General features: G+C 39.9%; 1 protein-coding gene across 4 annotated transcripts in view; it reads left to right on the top strand.

Moving 5' to 3' along the window:
• The window catches only part of FMNL2 (formin like 2), a 192,123-nt gene that overhangs the window by 108,176 nt on the left and 67,562 nt on the right, over positions 1 to 16,385 (top strand). For all 4 annotated transcript variants that reach the window (XM_070731526.1, XM_070731528.1, XM_070731525.1 and 1 more), the window contains exon 2: positions 582 to 665. In XM_070731526.1, coding sequence (XP_070587627.1) covers positions 582 to 665 — 84 coding nt within the window. The remainder of the gene's footprint in view (positions 1 to 581; positions 666 to 16,385) is intronic.

Here is a 16,385-nt window from a genome sequence, read left to right on the forward strand (position 1 = left end):
TAAAATGGACTTTCACTAATTTGTTTCAGCTAAAATGGACTTTCATCCACAAATATATATCACAGTAAATCTGTTTACTCCTGCGATACTGCAAACCTTTTTCCTCTCTGGTGGTAACAGATTTTTAAAATATTCTACACATTGGTGGTGAACCGTATCTTATGCTACTTTAACTATGAATTGTGCATGGATTTCAGTCTTGCAATTTCTAAGTAGATAAAATGCATTTTTTATTGGGCATTTTATGTAGCGGTAATATATGATCGGAGAGAAGAAAAACAAACCCACAACTTCATTCTCTAGTTTTACCCTATGTGAAAAAGTTCTCAGCCTTGACATTGTTCAACATGAGTCATATCTTAGATTAGAGGGTGGGGAGGGGAAGGGATCTTTCATTGCTCTTTTGCAAATATCTTTTATTGGAAAGCTTTGGATAAACTCTGTTAATTATGGCATTTTTTAAAAAAAAAATCACATAACCGCAACCATGTTGTTCTACTTATTTGCACTTATTCACATGCAACCTCTCTCAGCCTTCAGCCTGTTGGGGTCACCCAGATTTGCTTTCTCTTTTACCACAGAATGCCATGAACTTGCCCCCTGACAAAGCAAGGCTACTCCGACAATATGACAATGAGAAGAAATGGGAGCTGATCTGTGATCAGGTAAGTGTAGCAGCCCAAAAGCACTGTAAAGGTACACAGTCTTAGCCTGTAGACCTCCCCTGTTAATCAGGTGGTAAATAAATAGTCCTTGGATTTCTAATTCAACCCAAAGCAGCCATTGGCTGTCACCTTCTGTGGCTCAGATACACTATGATTGTTTGAATTACAGTAACTATTTGTGCAACATGTGAAGCAAAAAGGAACAAACTATATGCAGTTGTTGGCTTAATGTGATTAGTCTTAAGGACATTTTAACCTGAATGGATTTGGTTGGCTCACTTGGCATAGTTTGTTAAATCATTTAGATTTAGTTAAGTAGGCCCTCTACTCGTCTGTTATTAAAACTATATCATGGAGATGTGGCATTTATGTAATTGCCTGTATCTGTCTGTCTCTCTCCTGAAGTTTGCACAGTCCCAATTTACTATCATTTGGGGAAAGTAAGGGGCGTATATAAGTGCACTGATGTGCCTATCGTCCCCTGTCCAATTGTCTTTCCTTATCTCATATATCATATATATATATATGTAGATTGTTCTGAGTTCGGGTTTTGCCCTGTGTAATATTTTGCATGCAAAATATTACACAGGGCAAAACCCGAACTCAGAACAATCTACATACATATACCCGTGAAAATTTACGAAAACATATATATATATATATATCATATATATCATATATATTCTCTCCGTATCTCTTATATCATATATATTCTCTTCTTTTTTACTTTCTATCTTTATATATATTACTTAATGTCTATTCTCTTCCATATGTATTGTATATTGGACAAATAATAAATAAAAAAATAAATAAAACCTGATTTTACAAACACTGTTCCAAGGTTGTGACAACAGGAACATGGGAAGCTGCCATGTACCAGGGCTGGTGATCTGTCTCTTAAGGCAGATAATTGCTTATTGTTGACTGGAAAGCAAATAGTTTTTTTCCCCTATTGCCAATAATTGTTGAATTCTGGGCATTCTCCCCATCTCTATTTCTATACATACACAGACTTCACATTGGTGCTTTTTCAGGTGGCAACTGGGCTTTCTTGTTTTTTTTTCTTTTGAAGACGTTGCTCTTCTGATCCAAGAAGGTTCTTCAACTCTAACAGGATAGTGGGGAATGGAAGGGTTTATATTCCTTGCATATTCCCTGATTCTTAAATCCACAACAGCTGTGGGCAAGAAAAGCAAAATTGAAGAAAACTCACTTTAACAACTGTCTTCTTAGCAATGGAAATTTTGGCTCAGTTGTGGTTTTAAGTGGAACACTACCTGCGAGTGGGGCCCAGGCAGTGTCACTCTTGCAGCTAAGTTTAATTGTGCCCATTTACAATCCATTTCCAGTTAAAATACAGCAATTTCAGATTCCACAGATACACTGATGGCAGGATTGAGAAGACCTAACGGGAATGGGAAAAAAATCATTGGCATCTTAGTGCCTGAATTACCTTGGTCCAGCGCATCTTCTTGATTGGAATGGAAAGCCCAATTCTTGCTTTCAGTTTCTTTATCAGTTTGGCAAGGCAGAAATCAAAACATCCGTCTTCTTGGCTTCTATAATATTTTGGAATGTTCCTCCTCTCCTGCAGCCCTATTTGTGGCTGACCTATTGACTCCTTTTGAATTATTTACCAGTGGGAATAAAGAGCAGCGGTGAAACAGAAACTTCATAAAGAGATTTAGATGAAGCGTTTGGTATGTGATGTTTTTATAGGTCCAGCAATGCACTTATGGCATATGGCTCAAGCTGTTTCCCCCCAAAATTGATGTAGATTTTGCACCTAGTCTTGACATGATCCCGTTTGGCTTTGACTGGCTTTTCCAAATGGCTTTTGGACTGTGAACAGGAATCTCTGTGAAATCAGGGGAGGAGGTCAAAATGGGTAGATTTGGTAAATAAATTGGGGCTTTTAAAATGACTGATCAGAAGGAACTAGGACTCTTTGGAAAGCCTCTTTGGAAATAGGTGTGAAAAATCTAGTTTCTAATATGACAGATATGATTGCATGTAATTTTAGTTTTGTGAATAGACAGAAATATCCTTGTGAGGCCTTCACTCAGGTGCTTCATTCAACACTTTCCACACAGGATCCTCGTCAGTTTATAGAAACTGGGATGTGCAAGTGAGGAGAGATTATGAGAACACCCCATGGTGCAAATGGAACTGGATTCTCTGAATGGATCTAGCTCTGTGCTAGTTTTTAAGACATGAAGAATGAAAATGGAAATCTCCATTTCAACCCAGTTAATATTTTTCATTCCAAAACCTCATAAACCCAAATAATTGTTATTGCGATTAAGAACAACAATGAAAACAAATACAGTGGTACCTCATCTTACGAACGCCTCTTCTAACGAACTTTTCAAGATACGAACCCGGTGTTTAAGATTTTTTTGCCTCTTCTTCCGAACTACCTTACAAACCCAAGCAGCTGCTGCTGGGATTAAGGGGTTTCTTTCCCCCCCTTTTTTGAAGAAAGAAAAGAGAGGGGCTGCTTGGAGTAGGAAAGATTTTGCAGAGAACAACGTGCTTGCAAAGGCACTGAAAGGGTGTCTTTTTAAGAAAGAAAAGGGAGGGGCTGCTTGGAGTAGGAAAGATTTTGCAGAGAACAACGTGCTTGCAAAGGCACTGAAAGGGTGTCTTTTTAAGAAAGAAAAGGGAGGGGCACCTTGGATGAAAGATTTTGCAGAGAACAACGTGCTTGCAAAGGCACTGAAACGGTGTCTTTTGAAGAAAGAAAAGGGAGGGGCACCTCCCTTGCCTTTCTTCCTTCCCACTCACCCTTTAGCCTAGCCTTGCTTCTTCCACCCGCCCCCTTTAGCTGCTCCTCCCTGCCCTCTGTTCGCCTCCCTTCTAAAATTTGGGATTTTCCTGAAGGATTTGCACGCATTATTTGCTTTTACATTGATTCCTATGGGAAACATTGTTTCATCTTACGAACTTTTCACCTTACGAACCTCCTCCTGGAACCAATTAAGTTCGTATGATGAGGTACCACTGTACTTTTAAAGATAGTCCAGTCCCAAAATCTTTATTAGAGATTACTATAACAATATTCTACTGATCTGGAAAGTTAAGCAGTGTCAACTCTGGTTAATTTACGGATGGAAGACCTCCATTAAGCCCCAGGACTGCAGGATAGACTGGGAGATGAAAGAAGAAGGCAAAGGCAATCCGTTGCAATCTGGATTCCAAGAAAACTATATGGGTGCATCCAGTGAAGGGCTACCAAAAATTTTACTACCACACTGTGGCTGTGGCTTATGCAGGATGCCCTATAATTTCTTTCAACATCTTTCAGTGCAAATTGTGTGCTCTGGGGTGGAGCTCCATTTTCGCTACCCCACTGCATTCCCCCCTGTCCGGCAGGCAGCCCACCCCTGGATGTATCCATGAAATTGCAGAGTTCAGCTTGACTTGAAGGAGAAACTTTTACAATTTTTTGTTAGAAAATCCAAACATTATAGAACTGTGATGGTAAACCTATGGCACGTGTACTACAGCTAGCACATAGAGTCCTCTCTGTGGGCATACAAGTTGTTGCCAAGCTCAGCTCTACCGCACATGTGCGCGCGCCAGCTAGCTGATTTTCAGGATGAATGGGGGCACCCTCCCCACGGCCCATTATTTGTCCCAGGCAGGCTTACTAGGCTCAAAAAGGGGCACCGGGGGTGCACGCATGCACAGAGGGCATGAGGAATGGGGGGGGGGGGGTACACACATGCATGGGGGAGGGGCGAGGTCATGTGTGCCTGCCCAGGGGGGACTGCATTGCATTATGTTCCAGCACACACACATTTTGTTGCACATGCAAACACACACTTTGGCACACAATGACAAAAAGGTTAGCCATCACTGTTGTAGAAGATGTATAGAGGCTGCAGGTTTTCAAAATGTGCAAATCCCCACCTTCCTATTTTTATAAAACTCTTTATTTTTTAATGATTCTAGAACGAAATGAAGACCCCCCCCCTTTTTAAAATGTCCCTCTGTAGGTAATCAACTAACATCAAAGCAAGCATCTGCATCCTTCAAAAGCCTTTCCCTCCCCCACTTTAAAATAAGCAAAAGATTGATCTTCCTTATTGTTAATAGAAATCTGCTAATAGGACCTTAGCAGCTGAAACAGAGATGGGTGTGAGAGCATATAATCATGTGATTAAGGGTTATTCTTGTTTCAGGACTCATGTGACCATTCCCTTAGGGTCTTTGAGATTGGCTGGTCCATTCTATTGGTTATTCAGCCACTAGCTTACTAAGGGGGCTAGGGAAAGGGGGCTTTGGGACTCATCACATGGCCCTTTCACACCCTCTAATGGAAGAATGAAGCACTGACATTGCAAATGTAAACAAGGAGAAACAGACATGCCACTGATCCTATTGAGGCTTATTGACTGGTTTGAAAGATTGATAAAAATGTGAGTAAATAGGAAAATTGTCTGAGAGGTGCAAAAATCCAGATATCCCCGGACATTTAAAGAGAGTATCATATTGAGGAAGTGGACTGTTTTGAATTAAGAGTTTCTGTTGTACGTCATTCATTGTTGACCTTTCAATCACTCTATCCAAAAACATGATAGAAAGAAAATACCCTAATTTTCCTAGAAGAATATTTATAGGCATATAGGCATTGTGTCATTATATTCTATTGTTTATGTTAGTTTTAAGACTCCATTCAGGTTGCCATGTGTCCTTTGTTAGTATACTTCTAGATGTAATTTATGGTGTCCATTTTCCCAATTGAGAATCATTGAACTCAATCAATATCATAAAGATGTTTTTTTGGCAAGCTTTCAGAGTACACTTTTTATCAAAGAGAAAGAATAGTGATTATGGGAATCAAAGTATACTAATACTTTGGCCCATTTACATATCAGACAAATCCTATGATTCTTAATCAGCCACTATACACATTGCAGCCCCTTTGCTCTTCATTCAATGGCAAGGGATAACAATTCTGCTTTTAAATGTAGCACTCTCTTATGCCACGGTTATGGATTTCAAAACAACTCAGGATTTATAAATTTACTTTTAAATTCCAAGCATTTCAGTCCAAATTAACATGTAATGAGAAATATTTAAACATTATTTTCCAATTCCTCTCTGAAATGTTTTAGGGCTTTTAAAATTAACTGCCTTTTTAGAAATGTTCAGTAATTTTTTTAACATTTGTTGGAGGGGGAAGGAGGGAGAAAGGAAGGAAGGAAGGAAGGAAGGAAGGAAATAAAGAAATGCATCGATTTAAAAGGAAAATCCTGACTCTGTTATATTGGAAAATATAGCTGACATCCTGTCTGGTTCTGTTCTGCCTTTTAAAATTATTTGTTTCACAGCCTCCTAAGCTCTGTCAGTTCTTGCTGAGCAGAAATTGCTTATACCTCTGTAGTGAGTTTCTTTGTATCAGCTTCACAAGCATTCATGTCACTTGAATTTTGTTTAGTCCAGCAGGCTCACAAGCTAAGTGAATTACTGCCAGAGGACTTCTAAAAAACCCCAGACTAATGTATGCCAAGTTGCATTCACTCACATAGGAGAAATCGGTGATTCTTTTTTTGTTTTTCCATTACAAAAAAAGTCTTCAATCCCCTAGTGAAACTATCTAAGCATTGTTCCTAGAGAGCAGATGAAGTCATTGCATCCTGCAAAACCAGGAAACTGAGTTCTAGTCTTGCCTTAGGCGTGAAGGCCAGCTGGGTGACTTTGGGACAGTCATTCTCTCTCAGCTCACGGCATCAAGCTCAGGCAACAAGCCAATTGGTCAATTCACGTCGCAAATAATGGGTCAGCACTTGGTTGATCCAAAGGAAAAAAGCGGATTCTGCAGTTGCGGGGCAAAAAAATCCCTTTGAAAATTTTCCCCACCTGCAACCCTTTGCCAGTTTGTTAATTTTTCTGTTTAAAATGCATTGGATACCATCAATTCTGTAAATATATTAAGAATAGAAGAGTAAAATGTAAAACTGTAGGCATCAAAAAGGCCTAGACAAATAAGAATATCCTTTCACGTGGTGCTAAAAATAGATGCTGAGCCAGAACACAATATCTTCATTCTCATGTGTGAGAATGTTATCTGGTTTTTGATAAAGGGATCCAGGCAGTAGTGGGCTGCAGCTGGACAGGTGCACAGTCCCGGTTGGGAAGCTGCGCGGAAGCAAAGAAATTGCGCAAATCGTTGAAATCTCATGAGCATCCTCATGTGAGATTCGGCTTCTGTGCATGCTCAGGAAGCCAAATCTTGTGCCGATGTGCGCTCCTGTAGTAGCGCTGGTGATGGGCAGCCCTTCCCTGGATCCAGGCATGATGTTCTTACTATGATTCAATCAGGGGGAGGGAATTTCTCTTCCAAGCTAACTCAGACAATATCCAGGTAAAAAAAGACCAGATATTACAGTGTTACAGTTACCAATTAACATCCTTAATTTGTTCCAGGAGGTGTGATCAGGACAAAACAATTACCCCCCTCCATGTAGTAAGTCACTAGGCAGATGACACCAACAAGTTCTAGCTTGTGCGTTCAGTACCAAACAAATGATGAGTACAAGGACTCAATTTTCATGTCAGAATGTATCAGATTGAATGAGTTTCTTAGCAGTTGAGTTCCAAGATGCCACTATATAATATAGCACATTACGTTTACAGAAGAAAGGTTTTCTCATATTTTTCAGAGTATAAGACACACTGGAGTATAAGATGCACCTTAGTTTTGGGAGAGAAAAACAAGGGGATTTTTTTTGCCTCCTTGCAGCTTTAGTTTCACTTTCATTTTTAGCACACAGCCTGCCTGAAGCTTCAATTAGCTGAGGGTTGGGAAGCTCTGTTCTGTTTGCTGCAAGGAGGTAAATTGCTGGGATGCAGAGGCCAAAGGGTGGGGTGGCTGGGTGGGGCTACGTTCGGTGTATAAGACACACCAAAGTTTTCACACTCTTTTGGGGGGTAAAAGGTGTGTCTTATACTCCACAAAATACGGTACTTTATTTATGAAATGGCATAGGGTAATGTGTCTATTCTAATATATGGGTAAAGACAAAAATAAATGTGAATAAACTTTGTCAAATAAGATGCCCTGGAAAGAATCGTAAACTATGGGTGTGTAAACTGATTGAGTTGGGAAGAGGAGAGGAAAGAAAACATAAATGGAATAATTATATTGCTAGTCTAGAGCAAAGCAGTGTCATTAGTAGTTCGTCATAAGCAATTGGTAAAAAAATATTGTAGGACTCAGCCATTGTTAGTCTCCCAACTTTTAATTAAAATTCACACTATGATGAAAGCCTCAAGCTGCTTAGATTTAGGCACCATGTTGTTCAGAAGCAATCAAGGATGATAAATCAAAAGGTGAGTCTGACACAACAGATAATTGTGATGCTTGTGGGAAAAACTGGACAAAGGGTTGCCCTAATGTTAAAAAAAAGATAACTAAATAGGCATACTTGTCTCAGTACCTTTGTACGACCTTCTTCAGTGTCCCAAATGAAGTAAATGGCAGCATTGAATCACATAGGGTGATATAAGTAGCATTGTCCCTGTTTAGTATTTGAAAATAATAAAGGCAATCTCAAAACTGAATGTGGCTAAGAGGTTGGGAATTAAACTTGGCTAAGTCAACTCAAGGATCAGTAAATTATAAGCACCATTGTGGTCTCACAATTTCACTTAATGACCACTTTGATTAACAACAATCACGTGGCCAGTCCCAATTGTAATAGCTAAACGAGGACAACTGATTTGTGCTTTTGATAGATTTATGTATCAAGCTAATGCAGAATGTAAACTGCCTGCTTTGGGTTTGTTTAAACTCTACCATAAAAGCTTGGTGTTTTTCATTTGCCAAACCTATAACTTACTCAACAAGCTATAATTAAAACAAATGAAGGTTAACGTAAACCATTGTGATTAAAAAGCCTACTTATTTAAATCAGAGTGCATTTATCTTCCCAGTCTGATGGAAGACAACTGAACATAAGACAGTTTTGAATTGTCATCTTTGCAGAAGAGATTATACATTTTCCAACTCGATGCCTTCAGATGCTACAATACACATAATCTCTAATCAAGACAGTTGAGCAAGCTGAAATAGATTCTTTTACAAGATTTTGGACAGCAAAAATTGGAATTATTACAGTTAGTGAACAAATGAGATAGATATTAATTCATTTGTTTCTGGAGATTATCCTCCCTAAACTAAGATTCAAGAGAAGAATTGAGTTGATTTAGCCAAGTTTGATTCCATTGGTGGAAAAAGGCCAAGTAGAAATACTGTGTGTTTATTAAAAACATTTTTGCTTTGAACAGTTGATGAATGCCTACACTAACAATGGAGGTTTGCTTGAAATCCTTGGAATTTTAGAAACCAGCAATAAGAAGATAAATCTCTTTCCAATATACATTTGCCCTATTTTATTCATGTCTAAATTCCAAGCATGGAAAATTCAGAAATTAATAGATTGCATGCTCTTGGGAACTCTATCATAAATGGAATAAACTAGGTTTCTATTGTTATATATCCCTGCTATCCTTTTACTTGCCTAGCCCAGATGTTGCCTTCCAATTTCACCACATGGGAAGTCCTTAAACTAATCTTCAGCAAGTAGTAGAACCATTTTCAAAGCATGCTTAGCTCCAATAAGCAAGTTGGGAGCTTTCAAGGCAGAGCTAATCTCTATCTGAAAGTAATTCTAATCTGTAAAAGCATATTATTTATGATTAAAATATTCTTCCCAAAGCTTGTTTAGGGTAGGGTTAGGCTTCCAAAAATTCTTCACTTGTTTGTAGAAAAGAAAGAAAAGAATCCGAGTTGTGAAGTGCTTGAGTTGTTAAAGTAAAATTTGAGGAAATGGCTTGCTGACTGTTGTGAATAAATAGGAGGAAATTATATTCCCAACAGAATAATAGATTCTCTGCAGTCATTAATTTTTTATCTGTCTGCACTCGGGATGTTGGCAGGAGAATAATTCTGTGTTATATGGGTTTATAACTGACGATTACATTTTACAACTCATGCTTGCCTGGTTTATGATTCAGTGAATGGTTTCCCACATAGTTAGTCAGAAATGTCTGCATCAGAGAATGCAGTACTAGGCTCCCAAGTTTTTCCTCCCATGATTGGCTTCAGAGAGGCATCTTTCATTTGGAATTTACTCTGATTCAGATGAAGGGTCCTACATCTTCACAGATGCTTATCCTAGAATCTCAATCATCCAGTCTTGCCAACCTTGGCAACTTTAAGACTTATGGACTTTAACTCCCAGAATTCCTCAGCCAGCAATGCTTCAGGTTGGATACCGTGTGGTCTGGCTGTGGAATTCTGAAAGTTGAGGTCTATATATCTTAACGTTGTGAAGGTTGGAGATTGCTAATCCAGGCCGTGGTTGTCCCAAAGGTGCTTTTTCAAAAGGCAACTGGACTTACTTGAAGGCGTCACTTCTCATCGAAGAAGCTTCTGCAGAATGAACTGAAGAAGCTTCTTGGATGAGAAGCGAAGCATCCTGAAGCAAAACAAGGAAAATCCAGTTGCCTTTTGAAAAAGCACCTTTGGACATTCATGCACAGATTTCAGCATGGGGAGTTAGAACTCTCCAGTTACTTTGGAAAGGAAATCTGTTGTGTGATGCATCCAAGAGACTGCCGTTCTGCTCACATCTGAAGTATGGAAGCAATCACCATAGAACAATGATGATCAAGTGACCTCGCAATGTTTTCTTCTCCAGATGATTTTAGGAATAATAACATAGTGTTTTCATGTTTCAGCACAATGCAGTTTTGTTTGACTTTTGCTTTGAACTGAAGAGCATGTTTGAAAGAAAGTAAAAGAAATAGTTAAAATAAACACGATTTTCAAAATATTTTTCACAAGGATGGTGAACCTTTTTTTTGCAGGAACATGCCACACCCATAATGTAATGCCCTCCCTCCCGCATGTGTGCACAACCCAACCTGCACTGCTCCCCTTTGCATATGTGCTCAGGGCTCACTGAAGCCTCCGGACTCCTGGTAGGCCTCTCTTTCATCATCCATAGGCTCCGGAGGCTTTCCTGAAGTCTGGGGAGGGCGAAAAACCGCCCAATAGCCCAACCGGAAATTTGTTTCCAAACTTCTGGTAGGCCTGTTGGGTCTGTTTTTCTTCACCCACAGACCCCGGAGGGTTTTCTGAAGCCTGGGGAGGGCAAAAAATGGCTCAACAGCCCAACCGGAAGTTCATTTCCAAACTTCCGGTAGGCCCATAGGGTCTGTCTTTCATCATCCACAGGCTCAGGAGGCTTTTCTGAAGCTTGGGAAAGGTGAAAATGCCCCCCTCCCCACCCTCCAGAAGGCCGAAAATCAGCTGGCAAGTGCACACATGTGCGCTGGATCTGACATTTGGCAATGCCTCACGTGCCATATGGCTCTGCGTGCCATCTGTGGCACATATACCATAGGTTTGCCATTACTGCCATCACTTCCATCTGCTCAGATATGTTGTCCCTTCTTTCCTGCATACAGATTTTATATATTGACTTTAACCATGGCTATAAGTTACTCTGAGCAGTCATTCTGAGTACTGACTTTAATATGACCTTTATTAATAGTACACCTCAATTCTCTTATGTGAAGCTTTTAAAAATCCCCTTTAAAGCTGTTGATTAAAATTCTGGTTACCATTAATCAGGAAAGTTTTCTTCATGTTATGTAGCCCCTGAGATGAAAGAATATACTCAAAATATACAATAAATGCCATTTTTCAGCATGCTATTTTATATATGAGTAGAAAGAAACAAGTGACACCTCTTTCTGGATAACTTTATTTCCCACATACTTTGGATTTTTTGATTCAAAGAAATCTGAAGTTTTATGCCTTTATTTTATTTTTTTTATTTTCTAAGAAGCACACACATCTACACATGCTGTAAATGTCTTCATGATGGTATAATATTACTGGTAATTAGTAAATGATTCACAGTCACATTTTGATGCAAACTGACACATCTCACAAACTAGATCATATGTCTAAGTTGCAGTCATGAGTCATGTAGCCCACATTCCGCAAATTATTTGCTTTAAATTGTTTGCATAAATATTTTTACATAATAATAAAGATATAATAAAGATATCATTCTAAGCTAAAAGAAACAAGCAGAAATAGGTATTAAAAGTTGTGTAATTTGTGATTCATTTCTTTAAGGAAGTAATTGAGCATTCTGTTTCCTTTTTCATATGATAATCTATATTCAGAAGGTGTAGTGTTAATTTTAAGTTAAATAGAAATAAGCATATTAATATGCCAGATTCTTCACTGACATAGAAAGCAGGATCTGTTAAATATAGTGTAGTGCTGTGAGATAACGCAAATCTACAAAAGTTAATCAGGCATTAAAAACATTGTACAGAAGAAAATCCAATATATGAACCAGGGAATCAGGTTATAATTTATAAATATGGCATTAAGGTAAAACAAGGAAAACATGCTTTTAGAAATCCTTATCCATTGGGGGGTAAGAAAGCAAACTGCACTATGGCAGTTCGTTCAGGTTTATAGCCTTTCTAAAGCTTTCATGAGCATCATCACGAATATGTTTGTTGAGTAGGCGCAAAGTAGTTGAATATAGAATTCAATGTTCAATCCTATGTCGATTTATTTAGAAGTAAGTTCAGGAATACAGTGAGCTTTATATGCCCCAAAACTATGCCTTAGTTCTGCAAACATTGATTTGTAAGTTTTTACAATAGGTTAAGCCAATGAAGCACCACAGTAATTTGTGGGTTTGTATGGCATTAAGGATGATTTTAAAACATTGCTCTAACACACAGGTCACTAACCTGTGGTCCGTGGAGATTTCTTGGCCCCTGGGCCAGATATGGCTGAGAGCAATTAATTCAGTCCAGGAAGAAGAAAGGAAAAGAAAGGAAGAAGGGAAAAGGGAAGAAAGGGAAAGGAAAGGAAAGATTACAGCTACAGCTCTGGAATATGGGTCTGACTTTTCCAATAATATCAGCAAGCCACCGACAAATAAGCTTCAATTATATTGTAATAATTACACTACCTTTAATAATTGTTACAACTAAACAACCTTTAAAGATTTTGTTATGATAAAATAAGCATTTATGATTTTGTTATAATTAAATAAGCATGTATAATTTTGTTATGCTAAATAGGTGTATTTCATATTAATAAAATAGAAGTTCTCTGATCATTATTTTACAAATGTGTTTATTTAAAAAAAATCATATTAGTGGTCTGCAGAATTTAGAAGTATGACCTTAGTGGTCCCTGAGGTCCAAAAGGTTGGGGACCCCTGCTCTAACAGACCCACAGGACTTACAGCCCTGTTGTGTGAGCAGCAGTTACCGATTCAGCATTTTAAATCCTGTCATGGAATAGAATGGGCAGGATTTATGAGGGAGAACCTATGACATGCGTGTCACAGAACAGGTGATACGCCAGACTTCTTTACCTTCTGAAAACTCTGTATGAAGGCCTTGTTCTCACATGGTCTATGGAATGGGTATAGGACTTTTTGTCTCCGACTCTTCATTCTCAGGTGTTTCTCCTCAGGCGATTATCCCCCGACTTATCTCCTCAGGTGACAACGCCTTGACCCATTTTCCCTGGGCAATAGGTCACTGGCATCTGCCTCCCACACCCTTCAAAATGGCTGCTTCACAGAAAGAGGGTTCATCTTGGGTGTTTTGCCTCCCTGGACAGTTAGCCTCCAAGTGAAAAGATCACTTCCGAGTAAACCAAGTGTTCCTCCCCACCCCTTCCCACTAGCCTGGCCTCCAGCAAAAAGACCACTAGGGTATAACTTCCTCTCTCCTTTTGCTGGATTTATATTGGGGGGGGGGGAGAGTAGGCCCTTCTAACTATCCAGGGAGGCAGAACATCCAAGGTGGACCCTCTTTCTGTGGAAAAGCCATGTGGAAGGATGGGGGTGTGTATGTGCAAATGCAGGTGACTTATTGCCCAGGGCAAATGAGTGGAGGTGTGTCACCTGAGGAGATAAGTTGGGCAGGGGGGATAATTGGAGGAGAAATACCCGAGGAGAATGAAAAAACAAAAAATCCCATTCCGCTCTGGAACTCCCCAAAATTGTGTGAGAACAGGCTGTGCTTTTCCTCTCTATTTGGAGACTTCAAGGCCACCCAAGAACATTCTTCTAATTTTCAAGGCCTCCAGAGCTGCCTTGGATAGACATTTAAAAAAAATACGTATAATTATGTAAACATTTATTTATTAAATAATAAATTAATAAATAATAAATAACACGATTCAATTTTTATTAATTTTTATGAATTCTTTCTCTCTGTGTTTGAGAAAAGAGGGAGGAAGAGAAAGAGAGAGAGAGGTGCCAGCAGAGTAAAAGTAGGCATTTTCTTCTTCTTATTATTTTACTTACCGTCAATGATCTGGGACTTCAGCAAAACACAGTTGATTGTGATTCCACAGCCTTGAAGAGATTTAACAAGTTTAACAGCCTTCCCCAGTTCCTAAGATGCCTTTAAATGATAGCTTTGTGAAAGCGTTGGGGCTCCTCTTCCTCCTTTTACAGATAAGGTAAATCTCGTTTCTCCTGCAGAAATAAGCTGCTTGTGAATGATAGCTCCTTGCTCTGAATTGTCATCTCAGATATATACATCTGCACTGTGATAGCAAAAAAAGAAATTACACTGCGAGGAGTCAGGCTGTATTTCAGAAGGGAATAATTTGGAGAGGAAAAGGAGTCGGCGAAGGTTTCCACTTTTCCCATTCCACTCTCCCCACATTCATGTTAGGACCCACATTTGAAGGAGGATCCCTTGCCCCCCACCCCCCTGCCCCCCAAGAACTAAGAAAGATATGTTGGGTTATTAAGCATCCTCTTCTGTTTGCCTGGAATAGATTTTAAAGACAGGAAACAAAAGTTAAAGTATTGTACTGTGTGTATTCCAACATTGGTATCATTTGAGATAGAATAGGTGCAAGATTTGTTTTCATAATGAAACCTTATACCAAAAGATAAATGATTAACCATTTGAACTTTGGATAGTTCTATCATTGAAGATTTATCCAACTTCCTTATTTCACTTTAATGACACTTTCTTTTTATGGTCTTCTCTTTTCATGTAGTTTACTGAAACACCCAACTTTCTATGATGTAATTGCCCTGAATTTAACTACAAAGCTATATTGAAAAGAGACCTACATTGACAGAGAATCTGGATTGCCTTGTTATCGCAGTGTGCATGTATTAAAAATTAACAGATTTTAAAGGAGCAAGGAGCTCAGATTTCTAAGAAATGAAAAGGCATTTCTCATGTTTTGAAAATTAACCTCCTAAAAAAATGTGAGCCTAGGGAAAATATTAGAAGTCCATCAGTTTTAACATTACAGTCAGTGGACAATAGTTACGGTATTTTTCAGTGTATAAGACGCACTGGTGTATAAGACGCACCTAGATTTTAGAGGAGGAAAACAAAGAAAAAAGTATTCTGAACCAAATGATGTAGGATTATATTGTTTAATAAAATACCAGTGTAGCAGAATACTTTTTACAACCATGTATACTTTTAAAAACAATGTACACTTTTTACAAACTTCAAACTTGACAGCTTCAAGACTTGTGGACTTCAACTCCCAGAATTCCTCTACTAGTCATGCTAGCTCAGAAATGGGGATTGAAGTCCACAAGCCTTAAACTTGCCAGGTTTGAAGACCCTCGCACTCCTAAGTTCTAGATCAGCGGTCCCCAAACTATGGCCCGCGGGCCGGATGCGGCCCGATGAGGTCTTTTAACCGTCCCGCGGCAGCTCACGAGATTTTACTGGTCGATATAATAAGCTCCCGAATCTCCTGTCCACTCACCGCGGTCGGCTGCTGAGCGAGGAGAAGGTGGAGAGGCAAGGGGGTGGGGAGGAAAGCGGGCCTGCAATTGGCCCCTTCCTTTGCCGCCTTTAGGGAGAGAAACTGTTGCTGCCCTATGGCAGAGCAGCAACAGTTCCTCTCCCTAAAGGCGAGAAAGAAATTGGCCAATTGCAGGCCTGCTTTCCTCCCCGCCCCCTTGCCTCTCCACCTCCTCCTCCCCTCCTCCCGGCTTTGCTGGCTGATGCAGGAAAGAGAGAGAGCGGAGGGCGGCTTGCCGGTCGATGCCCCCCTGGATGAGCAGCCCCACATGGCCCCAGTGCCTGCCTCCGCCCCCATTTGGCTCTGCAGCTGAGAGGCACGTCCACTCCTTCGCCGTCCCTGGCACCCAGCGTCCAGCCCCACGCCGCCTCCACCACCTGGTAACGCGCCCAATCTCTTCCTGCAGGAACGGGTGGTGGGGCGCTGTGAAGGGCCGCGCTTGAAGGCCACCACAGCGCGGCAGTCCCAGATTGCTCACTTCTCCGGCCAGCAAAGCCGGCTGCCCGGGAAAGTGGCATGCTTTTTGAATGCACGCTTTTGATTTGATGTAGAGACCATATAGAATCCAATCGTTTCTTTTGTGTTGCTGTTGGTGCAATCTAAATGAAAATAGACATGAAAAAACAATAAAAATGCAAAGAAGGAAATAATATGAGCCGAGGTGGCGCAGTGGTTAGAAAGAATGCAGTTCTGCAGGCTACTTCAGCTGACTGCTAGGTGAAGTTTGGCAGTTCAAATCTCACCGGCTCAGGGTTGACTCAGCCTTCCATCCTTCCGAAGTGAGTAAAATGAAGACCCAGATTGTTGGGGGGGGGCAATATGCTTAGAGAGGGCTGTAAAAGCACTATGAAGTGGTATAT

Source organism: Erythrolamprus reginae, chromosome 1 (genome assembly GCF_031021105.1).
Source record: "Erythrolamprus reginae isolate rEryReg1 chromosome 1, rEryReg1.hap1, whole genome shotgun sequence".
Taxonomy (NCBI): Eukaryota; Metazoa; Chordata; class Lepidosauria; order Squamata; family Dipsadidae; genus Erythrolamprus; species Erythrolamprus reginae.